This window comes from Panthera leo, chromosome F3 (genome assembly GCF_018350215.1).
Source record: "Panthera leo isolate Ple1 chromosome F3, P.leo_Ple1_pat1.1, whole genome shotgun sequence".
Lineage (NCBI taxonomy): Eukaryota > Metazoa > Chordata > Mammalia > Carnivora > Felidae > Panthera > Panthera leo.
In genome coordinates this window covers 63,850,796-63,868,538 of record NC_056696.1, presented here as the reverse complement: position 1 = coordinate 63,868,538, position 17,743 = coordinate 63,850,796, and the positions used below count along the sequence as shown (strand labels likewise).

Sequence of the window (17,743 nt, the reverse complement as noted above, 5' to 3'; positions counted from 1 at the left end):
GTTTCCATGGTGTCGGTGGCGGAGCCAAGGGGGCGGGTTCACGCAGGCGCCGAGGAAGGAGGTGGGTGGATTCCGAGTGTGGGTGCGCAGGCGCCGTGAGAGGCGGTGAAGCCGGTGGCCGGTGGCCGGGCGGGACCAACAAAGATGGCGGCGGCCCCTGCGGCGGGAGAGATCTGGGCAACAGCTGCAGCGAAAGCTGCAGCCCGGCCCTCGGGGGGGCTGCACGGGGGTAGTAGGGGGTGGCCCTGAGCTGGGGCTTGGCCCCGGCTGGCCTCCCCCGTCGCCTCACCGGGGGACAGGTACGGGCCGGGGCTCTATGGCGTGGGGGAGGGGGGGGCCGCGGGAAGACCGCTCCAGACCCGAAAGGACGCCCTCCACAAAGGCAGGGCGCGGGGGGCCCAGCAGGCCTGGGGGATCCGGGCTGGAGGGACAGCATCCGTGGACCGCAGGGACTACGCCGCCGGACCCCGTAGCCAATCAGCGGCCTCGGCCTTTCTGCCCTCGAGGGGGGCGGACCCGGCTGAAGCCCTGCCGTCGTGGGAGAGGTGCGGAGATGAGGGTCTCGTTCGACCTCCCTCCCCGCCACTGCCCCTGAGCCCCAACACCTCGTTGCAGCTCAGACGTGGGGGAGGGAGTGATTCGCAAGGCACCCGTTTAGTCCGCTTCAGTGCAGCCCGGAGGGCAGGCAGGGGTTTGAGGGTGGGACGCTGTCTTTGGGGCTGTTTTCCTTGCATCCACACCCTCGTTTGTCCAGAGGTTCCAAGTGACCCAGGGCACCTCCCGTTGACTAGCCGGGTATGGGGGCCCTCGTCATGAGCGTTTAGATCGTAAAGACCGCCGAGATAGAGACTGTCCTGGGCTTTTCAGTCAAGCTGTGTTCTGCAGGAAGGGGACGAGGAATACAGAAAGAGCCAACGCGGGGGGGCTGCTGTCATTCATTCCCTTACTCAACGGATACCGAGTATTTACTTTGTGCCCAATACGATGCCAGGTGCTGGGGATACAGTGACTGACGTGACAGACGGGGTACTTGCCTGTGGAGTATGTAGAAGCTAGTGTGGTAACCTAGGTTCCCGCCTCCCTCCACATGCAAATACTGACCCTCTCTTCTCCTCCCAGGTCCAGCCTGTGGTGTCCACAATGCCCCAGGCCTCTGAGCACCGCCTGGGCCGGACCCGAGAGCCACCTGTTAATGTCCAGCCCCGAGTGGGATCCAAGCTACCATTTGCCCCACGGGCCCGAAGCAAGGAGCGCCGAAACCCAGCCCCCGGGCCGAACCCCATGTTAAGACCTCTGCCTCCCCGGCCGGGGCCCCCTGAGGAACGGCTCAAGAAACTGGAGCTGGGACGGGGTCGGACCTCAGGCCCTCGTCCCAGAGGACCCCTTCGGGCAGATCATGGAGTTCCCCTGCCTGGCTCACCACCCCCGACCACCGTGGCTCTGCCTCTCCCTTCCAGGACCAACCTAGCCCGTTCCAAGTCTGTGAGCAGTGGGGACTTGCGGCCTATGGGGATTGCCCTGGGAGGGCACCGTGGCGCTGGGGAGCTCGGGGCTGCTCTGAGCCGCCTGGCGCTCCGGCCTGAGCCACCGGCTTTGAGACGCAGCGCTTCTCTCCGCCGCCTCGGGGGCTTTCCCGGTCCCCCAACCTTGCTCAGTATACGGACGGAGCCCCCTACTTCCCATGGCTCCTTTCACGTCATATCGGCCCGGCCCTCTGAGTCTTTCTACTCCGATGACAAAATGGTGAGGACTTGTCCGGCACCCGTGGCCTTCCGTGCCCGTGCTCCTCTGTGCCTCCAGCTTTCTTGCCATCAGGTGGCTTTCCTTTCCCTCTTTTCCCCGAGTTCCTTTCCCAGTCCCTCATTGCAGCAGCTGGGACTCTCCTCTCCCTCACTTAAGTACCCTCGAGCCTCGCAGACCTTTTTTTCGGGGTTGTCTGTGAGTCCCCAGCACGGTGTGCCGTTTCAGTCCCCAGAGAATTAACCCAACCAGTTGGAATTCTTCTCCGCATCCCCGGTCCCCGGGCCCTTACTCTCCCTTGCTTCCCCTTCTCTCCTAGGATGCTGCCTGGGCCTAATTAATCTCTGGAGCTGAAGAGAGGCGGGCTCAGAGCATCTGAGTTAGGGTGGTTGTCCATTTCCCAAGCTAAGTGAGCTAGGTTGACTGCAGTTGTATCCATCAGGAGAGGGCTCAGGAAGGGGCCCCGGGGGCGGGAGTGGGGCCTTGGGGGAAGCAAGGTGGGCATGGGGAGCGGCTGGGCAGCCATGCCCGTGCTTGGGGAGCTGCCCCAGGAGCTGCAGCGCCGGCCAGCTGGGCAGGCGAGTAAGTGGGGAGCAGGTGGGACAGCCCTGGCCGAGTCCGTGCTGCGCTCAGCTGCGATGGGCTTACGTGCTCATGGCCAGTGAGGTAGGGGAGCCCCCAGTACCCGGTGGGGGAAAGAGGGTGGAGCTTGGGGGTGCAGTGCAGGGGTGGGGAAGCGGTGGGCAGCATGCTGTTGAAAGGTCGGAGTGCTGGGCGGGATAGATGGGAAACCGCTGACTCCACTCTGACCTTCCAGGCTCATCACACACTGCTCCTGGGCTCTGGTCACGTTGGCCTGCGAAACCTGGGGAACACGGTGAGAGCCAGCCTCCTGTCCTTCCTCCCTAACGGGAATGAGAAATGGTGCGGGCTGGGGGTGGCGGGGGGCCGACCTGGGGGAGGTGGGGAAGGAGCGCACTGAAGCCCTTCTAGGCGTCAGGTCAGTGGTCTGCAGCAATGATGGCCGTGTCTCTCGCGCCTCCCAGTGCTTCCTGAATGCAGTGCTACAGTGTTTGAGCAGCACTCGGCCTCTTCGGGACTTCTGTCTGCGGAGGGACTTCCGGCAAGAAGTGCCTGGAGGGGGTCGAGCGCAAGAGCTCACTGAAGGTAGGGCAACACCTCTTGCTCCCCCCTTTCCGGGTCCTCTCCCCGACCTCTGGGTCCGCCTGCCAGGCACGGTGGCCCCGACCGTTGCATCTGGCCATCTGTTTTTCCTGCTGCCTGCTTCCCTAGAGGTGGTTCTCCGCCCTCTGAGCCACCCCTGGCCCGCCTCTTCTAGTCACTAACCTCGGTCTCCCCACGCCTGCCCCGACAGCCTTTGCGGATGTGATCGGTGCCCTGTGGCATCCTGACTCCTGTGAAGCTGTGAATCCCACCCGATTCCGAGCTGTCTTCCAGAAATACGTTCCCTCCTTCTCTGGATACAGGTGGGAGAGCCGGAGGGGAGGAGGCTCCTCTCTGGGCCGAGCAGGGGCCCTGGCAGCGTTGTTCTGGGCCCTCGGATGTCCTTCATCCGAGAAGTGGGGATCGACGTGCGGGTGGGGGGTCATGTCTGGGGACCAGGTGGGGGTCGGTGGCCCACACCCTGTGTCTGGCCGCAGCCAGCAGGATGCCCAAGAGTTCCTGAAGCTCCTCATGGAGCGGCTGCACCTCGAAATCAACCGACGAGGCCGCCGGGCTGCACCAATCTTGGCCAGTGGTGCGGCTGCCTCTCAACCCCGCCGCGGGGGGGCTCTGCTAGAAGAACCAGAGCTGAGGTGAGGTCACTCTCCCTCCTTCACCTTCCTGTACACGCTTGGCAGCCTTCACCCCACACAGAACTGGGCTAGTCCGGATGGAGGATGTAGGGTCCAGGGAACCGCTTAGCCCAGAAGCTGGTTGGAGAAGCAGCGCAGAGGTCGGAGGAGGGAGGGAGGCCAAGGGTACAGCTGGAGGCAGAGGGCAGTGCTGGCATGGCCCTGGGTTGAGGCAGAGGGGATAATTTACAACCAGGGACCTAAAGAGTTTCAAGCCAGGTGAAGACAGCTGTTCTTTCCCTGTCCTTCCTTATTCCCTTCTTTTCCCTCACCTTGGATTTCCCCAGAAAGCCCTCTGAGCCTTCTGAAGCGTTACTCCTTTGACCTACTCCTTTGACGCTTCTTTGAAATGTAGAGAAGGAGCTGGGGGTGGGTGGGGTGCAGGGCTGTGTGAGTCGTTTCCGTGGTGTTGGGGGGCCGCCCCGGTGTCCCCGCCGTCTCATGGGTGCTCCTCGCTTCCCTTGACCTGTGGTAGTGACGATGACCGAGCCAACCTAATGTGGAAGCGTTACCTGGAGCGAGAAGACAGCAAGATTGTGGGTACGGAACCGGGCAAAGCCACGCGGGCAAATCAGCGTGGGGGAGGGGTGCAGGCTTGGGAGAAAGACTGATACCATGAAGGGGTGTGGGAGCGAGACTAGAGGGTGAAAATGCGGACGAGGGGCGAGGGGGTTAGGAAAAGAAGGGTCAGGAAGAGGGGTGGGAAGAGAGGAGGGGCCAAGGGAGCACCTCTGGCATCCCAGAATGACTGTCTGTCCCGCCTCTTCGCTTCTGTCTAGACCTGTTTGTGGGCCAGTTGAAAAGTTGTCTCAAGTGCCAGGCCTGTGGGTATCGCTCCACGACCTTCGAGGTTTTTTGTGACCTGTCCCTGCCCATCCCCAAGGTGGGAGTCCGGAGGATTCCAGGGTTGGATGGGACATGGGTTCTGTGACCCGTCCCTGCCCACCCCCAGAGCGTGGGAGGGAGCCCTGTGGGAAGCACTGAAGCCTGGGTTGATGGGGACGAGTTGGAGAAGCACATCCAGAACATGCTGACCTTTCATTCCTGTTTCCCCCCCCCCCCCAGAAAGGATTTGCCGGGGGCAAGGTATCTCTGCGGGATTGTTTCAACCTTTTCACCAAGGAAGAAGAGCTGGAGTCAGAGAATGCTCCAGTATGTGGGGTTCCACGAGGGATACAGTAAGGGTGGGAGGCCTGGGGAGGGGGCCCGTCTGAGTAAAAGGGGTCGCATGATGCTTTGATACGGGCGTAATATTTGTATGTCTGGGTTTGTGTCGGGCTCTCAGATACGGCCTAGGAATCCTAGGGCGCAGGGGAGTGGCCCCGAGGAGAAGGGAGTAATGGGAAGCGTGGTAAATTTGTGAGTTAAGGTGTCAGAAAAGCCGGCTGAGGGGCGGAGCACGTTAACATGACTTTATCTGACATTCATTCAGGTGTGTGATCGATGTCGGCAGAAAACACGAAGTACCAAAAAGTTGACAGTACAAAGATTCCCCCGAATCCTCGTGCTCCGTATCCTGATCTTCAGATTCTTATTTGTCCCGTCCGGTTGGCCCCCCTCGTTTTCCATGTCTGCCCAGGCTGGACGTTTGGCAATTGAGTTTTCCTTAGGAAAAGCCTGCCACTCCGCCTTTTCCTGCCCTGCTCCCGGAGGGGAGGGGACAGCATTCAGTCCCCTTCAAATGCCCTCTGCTCCCCCCCACCCTCCACGCACATGCTCCTTAACTAGGGCTTAGATCTTAATCGATTCTCTGCCTCCCGAGGCTCCATCAAGAAAAGTTCAGTAGGTGTAGACTTCCCGCTGCAGCGACTGAGCCTAGGGGACTTTGCCAGTGACAAAGCCGGTAAGTCTGGAAGGGAAGGTCCTGAAGAGCTCCTCTGAAGGGGAGGGAGAGCGGGCGGGAGCGGGCCCAGCTCTGGCCCTGGAATGTGGTCGACTCTCGCCCGACAGGAAGCCCCATCTATCAGCTGTATGCCCTTTGCAACCACTCGGGCAGCGTCCACTACGGCCACTACACGGCCCTGTGCCGGTGCCAGACTGGCTGGCACGTCTACAATGATTCTCGGTGAGACCCGCCCCCCGCATTCCTGCCCCATCCCCACCGCTGCTCCCCTGTCCCCCGTGTGAAGCCCCAGAAGGGCGGGGCGCTCTTCCTAGATGCCCCAGGTTGATCTTGCGGGGAGGAGGGAAGACCCGGGAGCCGTCACAAGCCCCGTCCCCTCTCCCCTCCTCCCAGTGTCTCCCCTGTCAGTGAAAACCAGGTGGCGTCCAGTGAGGGCTACGTGCTGTTCTACCAACTGATGCAGGAGCCACCCCGGTGCCTGTGACACCCCCTTTACTTTACGCCCTGGCACCTGTGACGCCCTTTCAACACCCTTAAGCCCCAGGCTCCCCATTTACCTCAGAGACGTCTATTTTTGTGTCTTTTTAATCGGGGAGGGGGGAGGCGGTGGTTGTAGCTCCCGTTATTTTTTTTATTAAGAAGTACCCTTCCACCTGGAGGCTCCCTCGTCTCCCAGCCCCATGTACAGAGCTGCCCAGGTCCCTGCCCGTGTACAGCCCCCAGACCCTCTACAACCTCACTTTTTGTGAATAAATTTATTAAGAAAAAGTGATGTCCTTCTCTGTATTTGCTCTTAGGGGGCAGATAAGAGAACCGGCGGAACGGGAGTCCCCCTGGGACCCAGTTCCCTCTCTGGACAGACGGGGGCGCTCTCGGGCGGAGGTGGGGGTGCCGGACCCGGACACGCGGGGGCCAACGTGGGGGCAAAGAGGGAAGGCACACCTGCGACTCGTGAAGCTACGGGGAAGCCAGTGCAAGCTCGGGGCGCCGTCTTCTGCCCGGAACGGGGCTGCCCCTCGAGGGCGAGGCACCCGAGGACCCCTGTTGACAAACACGGGGCGCGTTGCCGGGCGGCCCCGGCTCCCGTAGGCCCGGGCTGTTGCTAACATCAAGGAGCTGTTTACGGAGCCTCCTCCCCACGGAGCGGCCCGTGTCCCTGTCCGCTCTCCCTGCACCCAACGCTCGCCTCTCTCCCATCCCCCCCGCCTCTGGGCTGTCACCGTCGCCGGGCCTGGGAAGCCTGAGCCGGGGCCCGCTGACCGGGCTCCAGCCCTCGCCGCCGCAGCCCCCGGGGAGGGCAGGGCCCGGCCGACCGCCCTCTCCAACTGGCACCTAAGCAGTTAACCGCCGCCCGGCGCCGCAGCCTCACGCAGGGCCGGCCTCCGCGGGGCGGGGCAGAGGCGGAGGGGGGGGGGGGAGCCACCTCCGGCTCTGTGCTCTCATTGGTGGGCGTGATCCGGGGCCTCCCAGGGCCCGCCAATCCGGAGGCGGGAGGGAGTGGACGCGGAGTCTGAGGGCCCGAAGGGGGCGGCCGGAGCGGCGGCGCCCGAGCCGCGGGCCTGGGGCCCCTCACGGCGCCACGAACCCTGCGCGGGCAGATAGCGCGGGCGGGGTCCTTATCCGCCTCCACGCCGGGCGCCGGCCGGGGAACCCGGAGACCTCTCCCTCCAGCTCCCTCGGCCCTCTCGCGGGTGGGTCCTGGGCCCTGGGCGGGGACCTCACCAGCCCCACCCCGTCCGCGGGCTCTGCGGGTTTCCCCTGGAGCAGTGGCCCGGACCTGGGGTGGAACGTGGAACCTGGGGGGCTTCCGCAGAGCAGGTGCAGCCCGGTCAGCCTGTCCGATCCCCCTCCCCCACCGCGCCCCCTACCCAGGCTACGCCGAGGCTTCCTAATGGGCCGGACCGTGGTCGTGCTGGGAGGAGGCATCAGCGGCTTGGCCGCCAGTTACCACCTGAGCCGGGCCCCCTGTCCCCCCAAGGTGAGTGCCCCGTCGTGCCAGAGGGAGGCTGCTTTAATACCCTCCTCCCGTTTCCAGCAAAAGGGAGTGCGCTGCCCTCTTCCCCTGCAGACCATTTACCCCGAGGCTATGTAGGCCGTGCCGCCCTCTTGTCCCCAGGTGGTCCTGGTGGAGGCCAGCGAGCGTCTGGGAGGCTGGATCCGCTCAGTCCGAGGGCCAGGTGGTGCTATCTTTGAACTTGGACCTCGAGGAATTCGGCCGGCGGGAGCCCTGGGGGCCCGGACCCTGCTCCTGGTGAGAAGGCTACGGAATGCCTAGGAGGGCTTGCGGAGGGCCCTTCACTAGAGGACAGGCTTGGGAGGGAGCATTGGTGGGCCAGTCCTTTCCTTAGTTTCTCCTCTTCCTGAGGATGTGTGGAGAGCAGGTTTCTGAGCTTGGCTTGGACTCAGAAGTGTTGCCTGTCCGGGGAGACCACCCAGCTGCCAAGAACAGGTTCCTGTACGTAGGTGGCGCCCTGCATGCGCTGCCCTCGGGCCTCAGGTAACGCCGTCACCTCCTGACTGCACCCCTGCCCGCCTGGCTTTCACCCCTTCCACCACTGCATCTCCCAGTCTGTCAGCCCTCCCGGCAAGAGGAGCCAGATGAATGGATATGACTATGCTTTCCTCAGTGCAGGGGGCTCTTCCGCCCTTCACCGCCCTTCTCCAAACCTCTGTTTTGGGCTGGGCTGAGGGAGTTGACCGCGCCCAGGGGCAAAGACCCTGATGAGACTGTGCACAGTTTTGCCCAGCGCCGCCTTGGACCCGAGGTAACGTGGCCCCAGAGGCCCCGAAATCCCTCCCCTCCTAACCAGCTGCAGAGCCCTCCACTCATACCTGCCACCTAAGGGGGCTCTTCTGTAGGGCTTAGGGACGCCCCCTTCTCTTCACATCCAGTAGTCCTCAGAACAGTCGGGAGTGGATGCTCTCCGCTGCTTCCCATTCTTTTGCTACAGCGGGACTGCTCCCCAACCGAAACCCTACCCCACCCCTGTTCCCTACCTAGCAGGGCCAGCGGGAAGTAGGCTGTGCGGCTTCTTCCTTGGCCTCTCAATCGTGGTCTCACCCTTAAGGTGGCGTCTCTAGCCATGGACAGCCTCTGCCGAGGAGTGTTTGCAGGCAACAGCCGAGAGCTCAGCGTCAGGTCCTGCTTTCCCAGTCTCTTCCAAGCCGAGCAAACCCATCGTTCCGTTTTACTGGGGCTGCTGCTGGGAGCAGGTGAGTGGGGATTGGTTCAAGGGGTGAAGATATTAAGGACCGCCAGAGTAAGGGACTGGAGGCCAGGGTGCTGTTTTAATGATTCTTCCCTGCCTCCCCCTGTGCAGGGCAGAGCCCGCAGCCAGACTCCGCACTCATTAGCCAGGCCCGAGCCGAGCGCTGGAGCCAGTGGTCCCTCCGAGGAGGGCTGGAAACGTTGCCCCAAGCCCTTAACACCCACCTGACTAGTAGAGGAGTCCGTATTCTCAGAGGCCAGCCCGTCTGTGGGCTCAGCCTCCAGGCAGACAGGCGCTGGAAGGTAGGAGAGGCCCCTGGTATGGAATGTGTGTCTAATTAGAGTTTCCATCTTTGCCTCTATGTTTTAACCAGGCCGGGGTGGGCCAGACTAGTTATTCATGGTTTTCCTAGATGCTGTTTAAGTACGGGCTACCCCGGGGTCTTAGACTTTATTTGTAGACCTTCCTCCGAGATCTGCCTGATCCAACTCTAGACAGAAGTAGTGCTTGTAAGTGGCTTAGGTAGGGGAAGGGCCAGCCCAGCTCCATTACGCATCTCAGAGAGGCCACGCTGGCTTGTCTGGTCTGCTTCCTGGAGTAACTGGGGGGGGGGGGGGGGGGGGGGGGGGGGGGGGGGTTCTGTGCTGATCGCACAGTCTCTTCATCCTGGCTCAGCACTCAGTCTCTCCTGCCCGTTTGGTGCCTAGGAAAGTGGGGCAACGCTCCCATTCTGTCTGTCCCTCAAATGTTTTCGTCCCGTCAGGTGTCTCTAGGGGACAGCAGTCTGGATGCTGACCACGTTATCAGTGCTGTTCCGGCTTCAGGTAACGAGGTAGCCACCGTCCCCTTCCCCGGCGGGAGTGAGGCAAAGTTCAGCTTCCGGGACCCACGGGACCATCCTGCGCCCCTGAACCGGTCATCCCTGTGGGGGGTCCAACCCCGGGGAGGGCGGGCGAGACTGGTGGGCAGGCCTCCTGACGCGGGCCCCCGCCTGCTCTCCCCCCCAGTGCTCGGCAAGCTGCTCCCTGCGGAGGCTGCGCCTCTGGCCCGGGCCCTGAGCGCCATCACTGCGGTGTCTGTGGCTGTGGTGAACCTGCAGTACCGAGGAGCCCGTCTGCCCGTGCAGGTAGCCGTGACACAGAGGAACGAGAGGCGTGGGCTCAACCGGAACCTCTCCTTCCTGACCCGGTCTTCTCCTCGCCCCAGGGATTCGGACATTTGGTGCCATCCTCAGAAGACCCGGGCGTCCTGGGAATCGTGTATGACTCAGTTGCTTTCCCTGAGCAGGACGGAAGCCCCCCTGGCCTCCGAGTGACCGTGAGAAGCGACAGCTTTGCTTAGCGGGGGTTTCCAGAGGGCTCCTCCGTGCCCAGCGCAGGTCAGGCCAGGCTGTTCAGTGCCATATCCTCTCCCTAGGTGATGCTGGGAGGGTCCTGGTTACAGACGCTGGAAGCCAGGGGCGCCGTCTTATCTCAGGAGCTGCTCCAACAACAGGCCCAGGAAGCAGCTGCCACCCAGTTAGGACTGAAAGAGCCACCCAGCCACTGCTTGGTCCATCTGCACAAGGTGAGTTGAGCAAACGCTCCTCGACTCCCACCGAAGGCAGGAAGCGGTGCATTTGTCACCGTCTACCTGGGCCTGGACATCAGCAGCAAAAATTTCCCCGTATCCCCTCTTCTCTCCCCAGAACTGCATCCCCCAGTATACACTAGGCCACTGGCAAAAACTGGGTGAGTTGGGAGAGCGAGTGTGCTGAGGAGGGCAAGGAGACCAGACCCCCAGCTCTAACCGTCCTTTCATCCTTTCTTTCCAGAGGCAGCTACGCAATTCTTGGCTTCTCAGAGGCTGCCCTTGACTCTGGCCGGAGCCTCCTATGAGGGGGTTGCCGTCAACGACTGTATAGAGAGCGGACGCCAGGCAGCAGCCCGGGTCCTGGGCTCGGAACCGAACAGCTGATCCCCAACTCCCACCTCCTCCCGGCCCCGCTGGTGGCAGTTCTTGACCCACGAAAATAAAAGTTGCTGGAGCTTGGCTGGATCTGGTTGTTCTGTCACCTACAGGCACGAGGCGGCAGGGGGGCAGGTTGCAAAGATAGGCACGAGGTGCCTGGGATGCAGCAAGCAGGAGCAGAGGCAAGACAAAGTCCTTTATTAGAAAATATATCAAAATCCCAGCCCCCTGCGCCAGGTCCAGAAGAGGAAGCTACTCCAGCACTGGCAGAAAAGTACCCAGGGAGGGGTTTCCTTCACCAAACATTACTTCCTCGGAACCATAAATAGAATAAATATTCACAGAGGTCCCAGGAAAAGCCGGATCACTCTTCTCTCCTGGAAGAGGAAGGGACTTGGGGTCCAGCCCTGCTCTTACCCCTGGGGCCGGGGACTCTCAGGAGTCCTCACATAAAATCATGACATCAAGGATTCACAGTCATAAGCCCTGGCAGGTGACCCTAGAAAGAGGGACCCCCAGGTCTAAAGGAGCCCAGCTCCAGTCCAGCAGTGAGGAGAGGCCCTTGCCTCCAGCCCAGCACTGGAGTTCAGTTCCCCCACGTCCCCTCTGAGAGCAGTGAGGAGCCGAGGGCGGGGAGGATACGACCCCTCGGATTCGGTTTCATGATTGAGGTGGGCAGGAAGGAGTGGTCAGTGTGAGCCCTGGGGGGCTGTGTGGTTGGCAGTAGGCAGAGGGCCAGGCCTGGCTGGGGGCCGGCGCTGCAGCATCTCTTGGCGGAAGGCCTGGGAGGAACCAGGTGGGTAACGGGGCCCAGAGGGAGTCCGGGGACCCCGAGGGTCAGTTCCAATGTCTGCTGTGATGTTGGTATAGAGAGGGCCCAGCTCTCGAGCCAGCAGTCGGTATGTCAGTGAGTTCATCCCATCTTGTGTCCAAGAATTCTGGGTACGGACCAGGAGGTCAAATCTGAGGGTCAGAGTTTGGAGAACTAAGGCCCAGAGAGAAACAGCCGGGGACTTAGGGACCTCTAGGCGTTTCCTGGCTGGGATGCAGAACCCTGAGGGCCCAGTCACCATTCGCGGGCAGTCCTCCCTACCTGTGGGGGTTTTCCTCATTTCCCTTGTCTCCTCGGTGCTTCACCATCTTATAGTGCCCCACGGATGTCGGGGGCCGCGAGATCTTCATCCCAGCCAGACGTACCCTATGGGAAAAGTGAGGGCACCGTGGAGGATCCGGAGTGGAGGAAAGCTCCTGACAGGCCAACAGGAGCTACATCCGGCCAGCAAGGAAGCGATTACGTGTTTCTGTACACAGAGAGCCACTCTCGCCGGTTAGGCAAAAAAGTGCCACGTACTGGAAGGAGAGAGAAAGTCAAAGAGAAAGAAGGAAGTGGCACGAGAGAACACAGAAGCTGGATGTATCCAAAGCCTGGGCTGGTGCCAGTGCATCCAAACCCTGGGGCCTCGTTAAACAACGGGCAGAGGTGGGTTCGCACGTCCCACCTTTGCTCTCTGAGTGGCTAACGGGAAGCGCCCTGGCAGTCCAGGAAGGGCAGGGAGAGGAGCCATCTGATCAAAAGGACAGGGCAAGACCGAGAGTCGCGGACCCAAGCTCAGCAACTCTTATCTAGAACGGCGGCCGAGCTGCCTCAACTCCCTCACCCCGACCCCTCCACCTGTCCCCGTCATTAGGAAAAGAACAGAACCAAATAATCAGGACCTGGAAAGAAACAAACCCCATCTGGGACACACAGAAGCAAGACCTGAAGATGGCCTGGGAAGGTACTGAAAGCACACGTACGTTTAGAAACTGCTGGGTCCTTCACACACATACAGAGGACAAGAATTCAGAGAGCTCGTCCCGGAGGGGCCAAGGGGGGAGGGGACGCAATGGGTCTAGCACAGCAAGCCCAAATCCTCACGCCACAGATGGGAAACTGGGTCAGCTGAGGCTGAAGGTCAAAACGTTTCACAGGCTAAAAATGAGCTGGCACCGTGCCAGCGACACGGACTCCAACCAACAAAGTGGTTCTGGGCGGTATGGAGCAGAGCCCCTCCTCCCCTGCCCCACCGGAAGTGGTCTGGATCCAAGCCTGGCGGCAGGCAGGACTGCAGTATCGCTAGGCCCTCTTCCGACTCTGGAAGGAATCCCGTGATACTGTAGCCTCTTGATCTCATCGTCTCTCCCTTAAGTCATCAGGATCTAGGAGACCGGGGGACGACAGAATGGAGACCGGCACGCAAAGCCTGACCCGGGTGGACTGAAAAAGCTAAGGGAGAAGAATGGGCCCGGTGTGGGTCCGGGTCCGGCTCGCTAGAGTCAGGCGTGGTCTCCGAGGACAGGCCCCCAGGCGGGGGTGAGGGGAGGGAGCGGGGGCAGGAAGTCTGACCTGGTAGCAATGTCGTCATCCTCACCGCCCCAGCCCCAGTATTCATTGGGGAAGCCATTCATCTTCAGGTACTGGTCAGGAGTGAGCGCTGAGACTCCTCCAAAGTACTGGGGGTACGGGAGGCTAGGGAGAGAAAGGTGCCTGGATTCCACAAGTCTTTTGGGGAGACATCCCCACCCACATCCCCTTGGCCCTCCTCCCAGTGGACGGTGGGGTTCCCTACTTCCCCGCGCCCTCTCGTGCCCTCTCTACCTGTATCCGAACTTGTTCATGGCGACAGCGACGTGCCGGGGTCCCCGGGGGTCACACACATACAGATTGTGGTCGTTCTCGGGCAGCAGGTCCACGTCGTGCAGGAACAGGCAGTCCCATTCCTCGTCACGCAGGGCCTCCCGCACCCCAACGTTCAGCAGCTTGGCCCTGTTAAAGGTCCCATTGCCAGCCTGGAAGGTAATGGGGGAGAACCAGACCGTGTCTGTAGGCAGCATGGAGAAGAGGGGCCCAAGTACAAAAATGAAAGGAGGGAGATCAAAGGCGGGTGAAGGGAGGGTGGCGAGCCGAATGGAGAGAAAGACAAACTTTCGTTTTTCGTTCAGCAAATACTCGTGGAGCATCAGCGTGTGTCTGATACTTACATGCCGCTGTCTAGCATTTTCATCCTGACAACCAATAGCCACGGAAAACAGGTGTCTATTAGTTTTCACTCTTTGCCTCATTTCAGGGGGTTAAGAAATGTGTTCAAGGTCACGTGTGGGACAAATGGCAGAACTAACTTTAGTCCAGGTCTGGCCGGTCCCAAACTTGCACCATTGCAAGTTCAACAAAGGAAGAAATCACGGAAGACCGTGGGAACAACACCCTACACAGAAGCGGAGGAGTTACGGGGCGAGCCAGCTGGCGGGGCAGTGCTGCGTGTTTCCCCATCTTCGACGGTCCGACCCCCTCAGCACTGTTCCGGGGACCTACTACGTGGGAGTGGGGGGGGGGGGGGCAGGGACCTGAGGCTCCGTCACAGAGAGAGCCGGGCGGGGCCGGGGTACCTGGTGGATGACGTAGATGCCGTAGGCAAGCTGCTGGCGCTGCAGGAAGGGGTGCAGGTGGTAGAGCAGCAGGCGCAGGTGATGCTCCCGGGCACGGTGGGGCACAATGATGGCGGTTCGGGAGCGCGGCTCACACCCCGCGGGGCGGTACCGACCCCCCGGTTCCACCCGGGGATTCCTCTCCACAATCTCCGCCAGTGACGGCACCGGGCTAAAGGACACGGACACAGGACCCACTGTAGGGAGAGAACGGCCAGGTCAGGGATTCGAGGGGCAATGAGAAAAGGACCCCCAGGCCTGGGAACGCCTCTGGCCCTGGCAGTCTGCTGCCGGGGCTCAGCTTTCCCAAGGGCTCGTTAGAAACCTCACAAGCCGTCACTGGGACAGCTTTACAAAGTCTGGAAGGTGCAGGCTCTTCACCCGGCCTGCCTCTTTTCACGCTCCCTCTCTCCTGCCTCGCTGGGCCGGAGGCTACCGTTAGAAGATGGGAGAACACAGGACTTGCAACTAACTAAACCAGAGCTCATCTACAAAGGAAGCAATTCCCAGCCCAAGGCAGGGAGAGCACGAGAATGGCCAGGCGATGGAAAGCTGTGGCTCAACCCAGGAGCCCAATCTAATTCCAAATTCAGAACGGGCTCCACGTCAACCTCAGCCCACCTTTCGGGTACTTTGGAACATCCTCCAAGGCCCGCTCCTGCCGCCCCAGCCCTGTCCCCACACCTTGGCCTTCCCTTTACTTCCTCGTCCTTTCTGCACTCACCTAAGAGAGGAGATCGTTCTGGACAGTAGGGCAGACCTTGAGGAGCTGGAGGACCCCCTGGGGCGACAGGGGCCCCAGGTAGGTGACTGAGGTTACTGTAGACATCATGGGGATGAGAATAGTCAAATGTCGGCCCCTGCTCTCGGCCAAATAGGGCACTGAGGCTTCGGAAGCCCCCCAGGGACAGGTACATCATGACAGCCAGCTGGGAGCCCACAAGCAGGGCCAGTGTGCAGGGCCGCTCCAGCAGCCTCCGCAACATCCTGGGGTGAGGTCTGAGGAGGGAGAGAGGAGAGTTCTGGGGGGCAGGCAGGCAACGAGCAAGCCAGCAGAGAGATCCTCAGTTAAGAATTGAAGTTAAGAGGAAGAAGAGACAAAGAACAAAGTCGCAGAAGGGAGCACACAGGTGAACGGTCAGGCACGAAAAAGAAACAGAATGTAACCGCCAGCAGCCCTACCACCTGCCATTTCCAGCCCAAGTTTCACTCTCCTCCACCTCCTCCCCAAACCACTCAGCCAACTACTCTCGGTCCCCACCCCCAAGAATGCTTACATCATTCAGGTCCCATGTCCCTTTCACAGGAGTCCCTGGAGAACCTCCCTTCCAATTTTAGAGGGGGAAAGACTCACCTAGGTTCAAGCTGTCTTCTTCGGGGTCATGGGAGCTTCGGGGGGTCCCGGCGGGGCAGAGATGTGAGGCATTATCTAAAATTGGAAATGTCACAGAGGACAGAGAAGGGCTCCATCCAACACTCCAACAGCGATCCTGGGGCCGGCTGTAACACAAGTGGTCAAGGATAACCACCCACCCAGAGGGGCAGAGCTCAACATCAGGGTGAAACTGGGAAGTGAGGGAAAGCGGTTGGAAAGACAAGGGGAGGAGCCAGAGATCGTAGGTCCCTGGCTTCTGCCCCGGCTGCCCTAGAGTGTCGGTTCACGCTTGCTTAACCATACCCCACCCCAACAGGACCAACCTGTTTGGGGAGTAGGGACAAGGCAGCTAATGGAACCATTATTTTCGCCGAGGGGTGAGGCAGTCACGACAGGATTGTGGAGTGGCCTCAGGAGGACCAAGGGCGGAGTAGGAAACAGGCTCCTTTCCGTTCTTCACGTGCCTGGGAGCTAGCTCCGCAGGTGCAGGCAGCGTGACCACCTGGGAGCTGCAAGCAAACAGCCCCGGAGCGCGGCGGGCAGGAGGGTGGGGGTGGCCTCCTCTACCTTTTCTACCCCATCCCCGTCCTAGCGGGGGTGGGGAGGAGGGTTACGGCTAAAAGTGAGGCAGGGAGAGGGAGGGCTGGGCAGAACCTGTCGGGGATACCTGGCCTGGCTCACCGAAGGGGCGTGGCCAGCGCGCTGCAGAGGGTCACAGACCGGTTCTTTCCGCGCACCCCCATCCCACCCCAACCTCCTCTTGCATTTGCAACGTGAGCCCACCGGCCTCTGCCCGAACGTCCACCTGGGACGCCCCCCCCCACCCCCGCTCAAGCTGGCCTCCAGCCTTTGCCCAAAACTTCTCAACGCGCCAGTCGCCCGAACCTTTCTCCCGGGCCTCTCACCCCATCACCCCCAGCCCACATACCTGCTCTCCAGCTTCCCGTCGTCACCGCCACCCGGACTCCCTGGCAGGCATCGCCGCCGCCATCTTGGAAGCGGGCGCCGCGGGGCGGGGCCTGGCGTCACGGGGCGGGGCCTGGCGTCACGGGGCGGGGCCTGGCGGGCGGGGCGCCCGAGACAGGGGGACAGAGGCCGACAGAGGCCCGAGCGCAGGATGGCGGGGCTGGGGCGCTCCGAGAGCCGGCGGGGGGCTCTCCTTCCTGGACGCGCTCCGGCCCGGATGCCATTTCCCACCCCTCAGACTGGGAAGACATCAGCTCCAACCAGGGCTCTCTTGCCGGGCCGAGCCTGACCCAGAGGCCAGTGCGACAGTTTCTGGCGCGCCCCAAGACCTGTCACGGCGGGCCAGCCCCTTCCCGGCGTGTCCGTGGTGCCCCTGCGACTTAGTGCCACTTAGTCTCACAATTGTTTCTTGCTCAGGGTATCTCGTTGCGACTGCTCAGGCGCATTTTTGTATCCCCAGGGTGTCCCGCGACCTTGAAATAGAAACGGTTAGTTAATAAAACAAGGAAACGTTGAGTGAAGAGGGAAGCGCCAGCTTCAATGTAAAACTGCGTTTTCCCAGATATTAGAATAAAATGGACGCTCCATTAGTACCCAATATGTTTATCTTGCGGCTTCCACTACCCTCTTAGCATGTTATGTTCCTAAGAAGCTGCTGTTCAGAGCCAGGAAACTTGGAGTAAGTCACGGTGTCTGCCTCAAAAAGTTCATGAGCGTGTATGGGAGGAAGGGAAGGATATAAACAATATAGTGTGATAAACACGATTGCCCAGAAATTGCAACCCATTCTCACGTAGAGACTCGGGAAACACTTCCCAGAAGTGACGATCCCGCTGCTGCCTTACGAGATTCTGTTTCCATGGGAACTATTTTACAACTCTGTAGGTAACTGATCCGACATGCAAATTTTGTCCCGATATCAGGTTCAATTAACCCCCTATTCCCCACATCACACAAAACAAACAAACAAGCAAACAGTTTTTGCCTCCATTTTCATATTCAATTCTGTACTCTTGATCTGTAAATGTCTCTTCTTCAGATTTTCTTTTAAACTAACTATACCATCTGCCAGTTCCCTCGTGAGTTAAATAACATCTTTCACACGTGTTCATTTTTATTTAGATATTGACAAAGACTCTCCTCGACCAAACTTCAGACAGGCTCCTCTGAGGTTTCTTTTCAAATAGGCCTCATCCTTGGACCACCAGCCACTTTCAGCAAGAACCCTGCTAAGTCAGTTTAGCCAGGATCTCCTTATCCTTGATGTAATTTTCCATCCACTGACCCTCTCATACTTCTCACTGGCTCTAAATAGCCCCTTGTCCTTATTGTACTCAGA

General features: G+C 60.5%; 3 protein-coding genes across 13 annotated transcripts; 2 read left to right on the top strand and 1 right to left on the bottom strand.

The window, feature by feature from the left end:
• The first annotated feature begins 90 nt into the window (after positions 1–90).
• USP21 (ubiquitin specific peptidase 21) lies at positions 91–6,322 on the top strand. Of its 4 annotated transcripts, none has more exons than XM_042924955.1 (13): positions 91–299; positions 1,120–1,815; positions 2,558–2,617; positions 2,787–2,907; positions 3,116–3,227; positions 3,402–3,557; positions 4,072–4,136; positions 4,376–4,479; positions 4,662–4,748; positions 5,029–5,107; positions 5,332–5,439; positions 5,547–5,661; positions 5,833–6,322. In XM_042924955.1, the coding sequence occupies exons 2-13, from the start codon at positions 1,141–1,143 to the stop codon at positions 5,921–5,923; spliced, it is 1,773 nt and encodes a 590-aa protein (XP_042780889.1). In that variant the 5' UTR covers positions 91–299; positions 1,120–1,140; the 3' UTR covers positions 5,924–6,322. The 4 variants fall into 4 exon arrangements, with proteins under 4 accessions (XP_042780889.1, XP_042780887.1, XP_042780888.1 ...); XM_042924953.1 differs by lacking the exon at positions 91–299 and adding an exon at positions 879–1,041; XM_042924954.1 differs by lacking the exon at positions 91–299 and adding an exon at positions 881–1,041 and having other exon boundaries at positions 1,120–1,743; positions 5,833–6,321.
• A 627-nt stretch (positions 6,323–6,949) lies between these two features.
• Positions 6,950–10,685, top strand: PPOX (protoporphyrinogen oxidase). Of its 5 annotated transcripts, none has more exons than XM_042925453.1 (13): positions 6,950–7,130; positions 7,312–7,417; positions 7,556–7,690; positions 7,821–7,936; positions 8,072–8,204; positions 8,508–8,652; positions 8,760–8,950; positions 9,412–9,472; positions 9,656–9,774; positions 9,855–9,965; positions 10,065–10,214; positions 10,336–10,378; positions 10,462–10,685. In XM_042925453.1, exons 2-13 carry the CDS (start codon positions 7,331–7,333, stop codon positions 10,602–10,604), a joined length of 1,434 nt encoding a protein of 477 aa, XP_042781387.1. In that variant the 5' UTR covers positions 6,950–7,130; positions 7,312–7,330; the 3' UTR covers positions 10,605–10,685. The 5 variants fall into 5 exon arrangements, with proteins under 5 accessions (XP_042781387.1, XP_042781385.1, XP_042781386.1 ...); XM_042925451.1 differs by having other exon boundaries at positions 7,806–7,936; XM_042925452.1 differs by having other exon boundaries at positions 6,950–7,417; positions 7,806–7,936.
• Positions 10,615–16,446, bottom strand: B4GALT3 (beta-1,4-galactosyltransferase 3). Of its 4 annotated transcripts, none has more exons than XM_042925460.1 (8): positions 16,367–16,446; positions 15,418–15,563; positions 14,788–15,062; positions 14,025–14,260; positions 13,237–13,427; positions 12,985–13,107; positions 11,692–11,796; positions 10,615–10,754 (listed from the first exon to the last, which is right to left on the bottom strand). In XM_042925460.1, the coding sequence occupies exons 3-8, from the start codon at positions 15,047–15,049 to the stop codon at positions 10,703–10,705; spliced, it is 969 nt and encodes a 322-aa protein (XP_042781394.1). In that variant the 5' UTR covers positions 15,050–15,062; positions 15,418–15,563; positions 16,367–16,446; the 3' UTR covers positions 10,615–10,702. The 4 variants fall into 4 exon arrangements, with proteins under 4 accessions (XP_042781394.1, XP_042781391.1, XP_042781392.1 ...); XM_042925457.1 differs by lacking the exon at positions 10,615–10,754 and adding an exon at positions 10,780–11,561; XM_042925458.1 differs by lacking the exon at positions 10,615–10,754 and adding an exon at positions 10,780–11,561 and having other exon boundaries at positions 15,418–15,492.
• Positions 16,447–17,743: the final 1,297 nt, after the last annotated feature.

Bases quoted from the DNA above. Each gene is read 5' to 3' on its own strand.
- USP21 (XM_042924953.1), top strand. From the start codon at position 985: ATGCCAGGTGCTGGGGATACAGTGACTGACGTGACAGACGGGGTACTT. The intron at 4,137-4,375 runs GTACGGAACCGG...GCTTCTGTCTAG, and splicing joins AGAAGACAGCAAGATTGTGG to ACCTGTTTGTGGGCCAGTTG. The intron at 4,480-4,661 runs GTGGGAGTCCGG...CCCCCCCCCCAG, and splicing joins TGTCCCTGCCCATCCCCAAG to AAAGGATTTGCCGGGGGCAA.
- PPOX (XM_042925451.1), top strand. From the start codon at position 7,331: ATGGGCCGGACCGTGGTCGTGCTGGGAGGAGGCATCAGCGGCTTGGCC. The intron at 9,473-9,655 runs GTAACGAGGTAG...TCTCCCCCCCAG, and splicing joins CAGTGCTGTTCCGGCTTCAG to TGCTCGGCAAGCTGCTCCCT. The intron at 9,775-9,854 runs GTAGCCGTGACA...TCCTCGCCCCAG, and splicing joins GAGCCCGTCTGCCCGTGCAG to GGATTCGGACATTTGGTGCC.
- B4GALT3 (XM_042925457.1), bottom strand. From the start codon at position 15,049: ATGTTGCGGAGGCTGCTGGAGCGGCCCTGCACACTGGCCCTGCTTGTG. The intron at 11,797-12,984 runs GTCAGACTTCCT...CTTTTCCCATAG, and splicing joins GATGACGACATTGCTACCAG to GGTACGTCTGGCTGGGATGA. The intron at 11,562-11,691 runs GTAGGGAGGACT...TCTGACCCTCAG, and splicing joins AATGAGGAAAACCCCCACAG to ATTTGACCTCCTGGTCCGTA.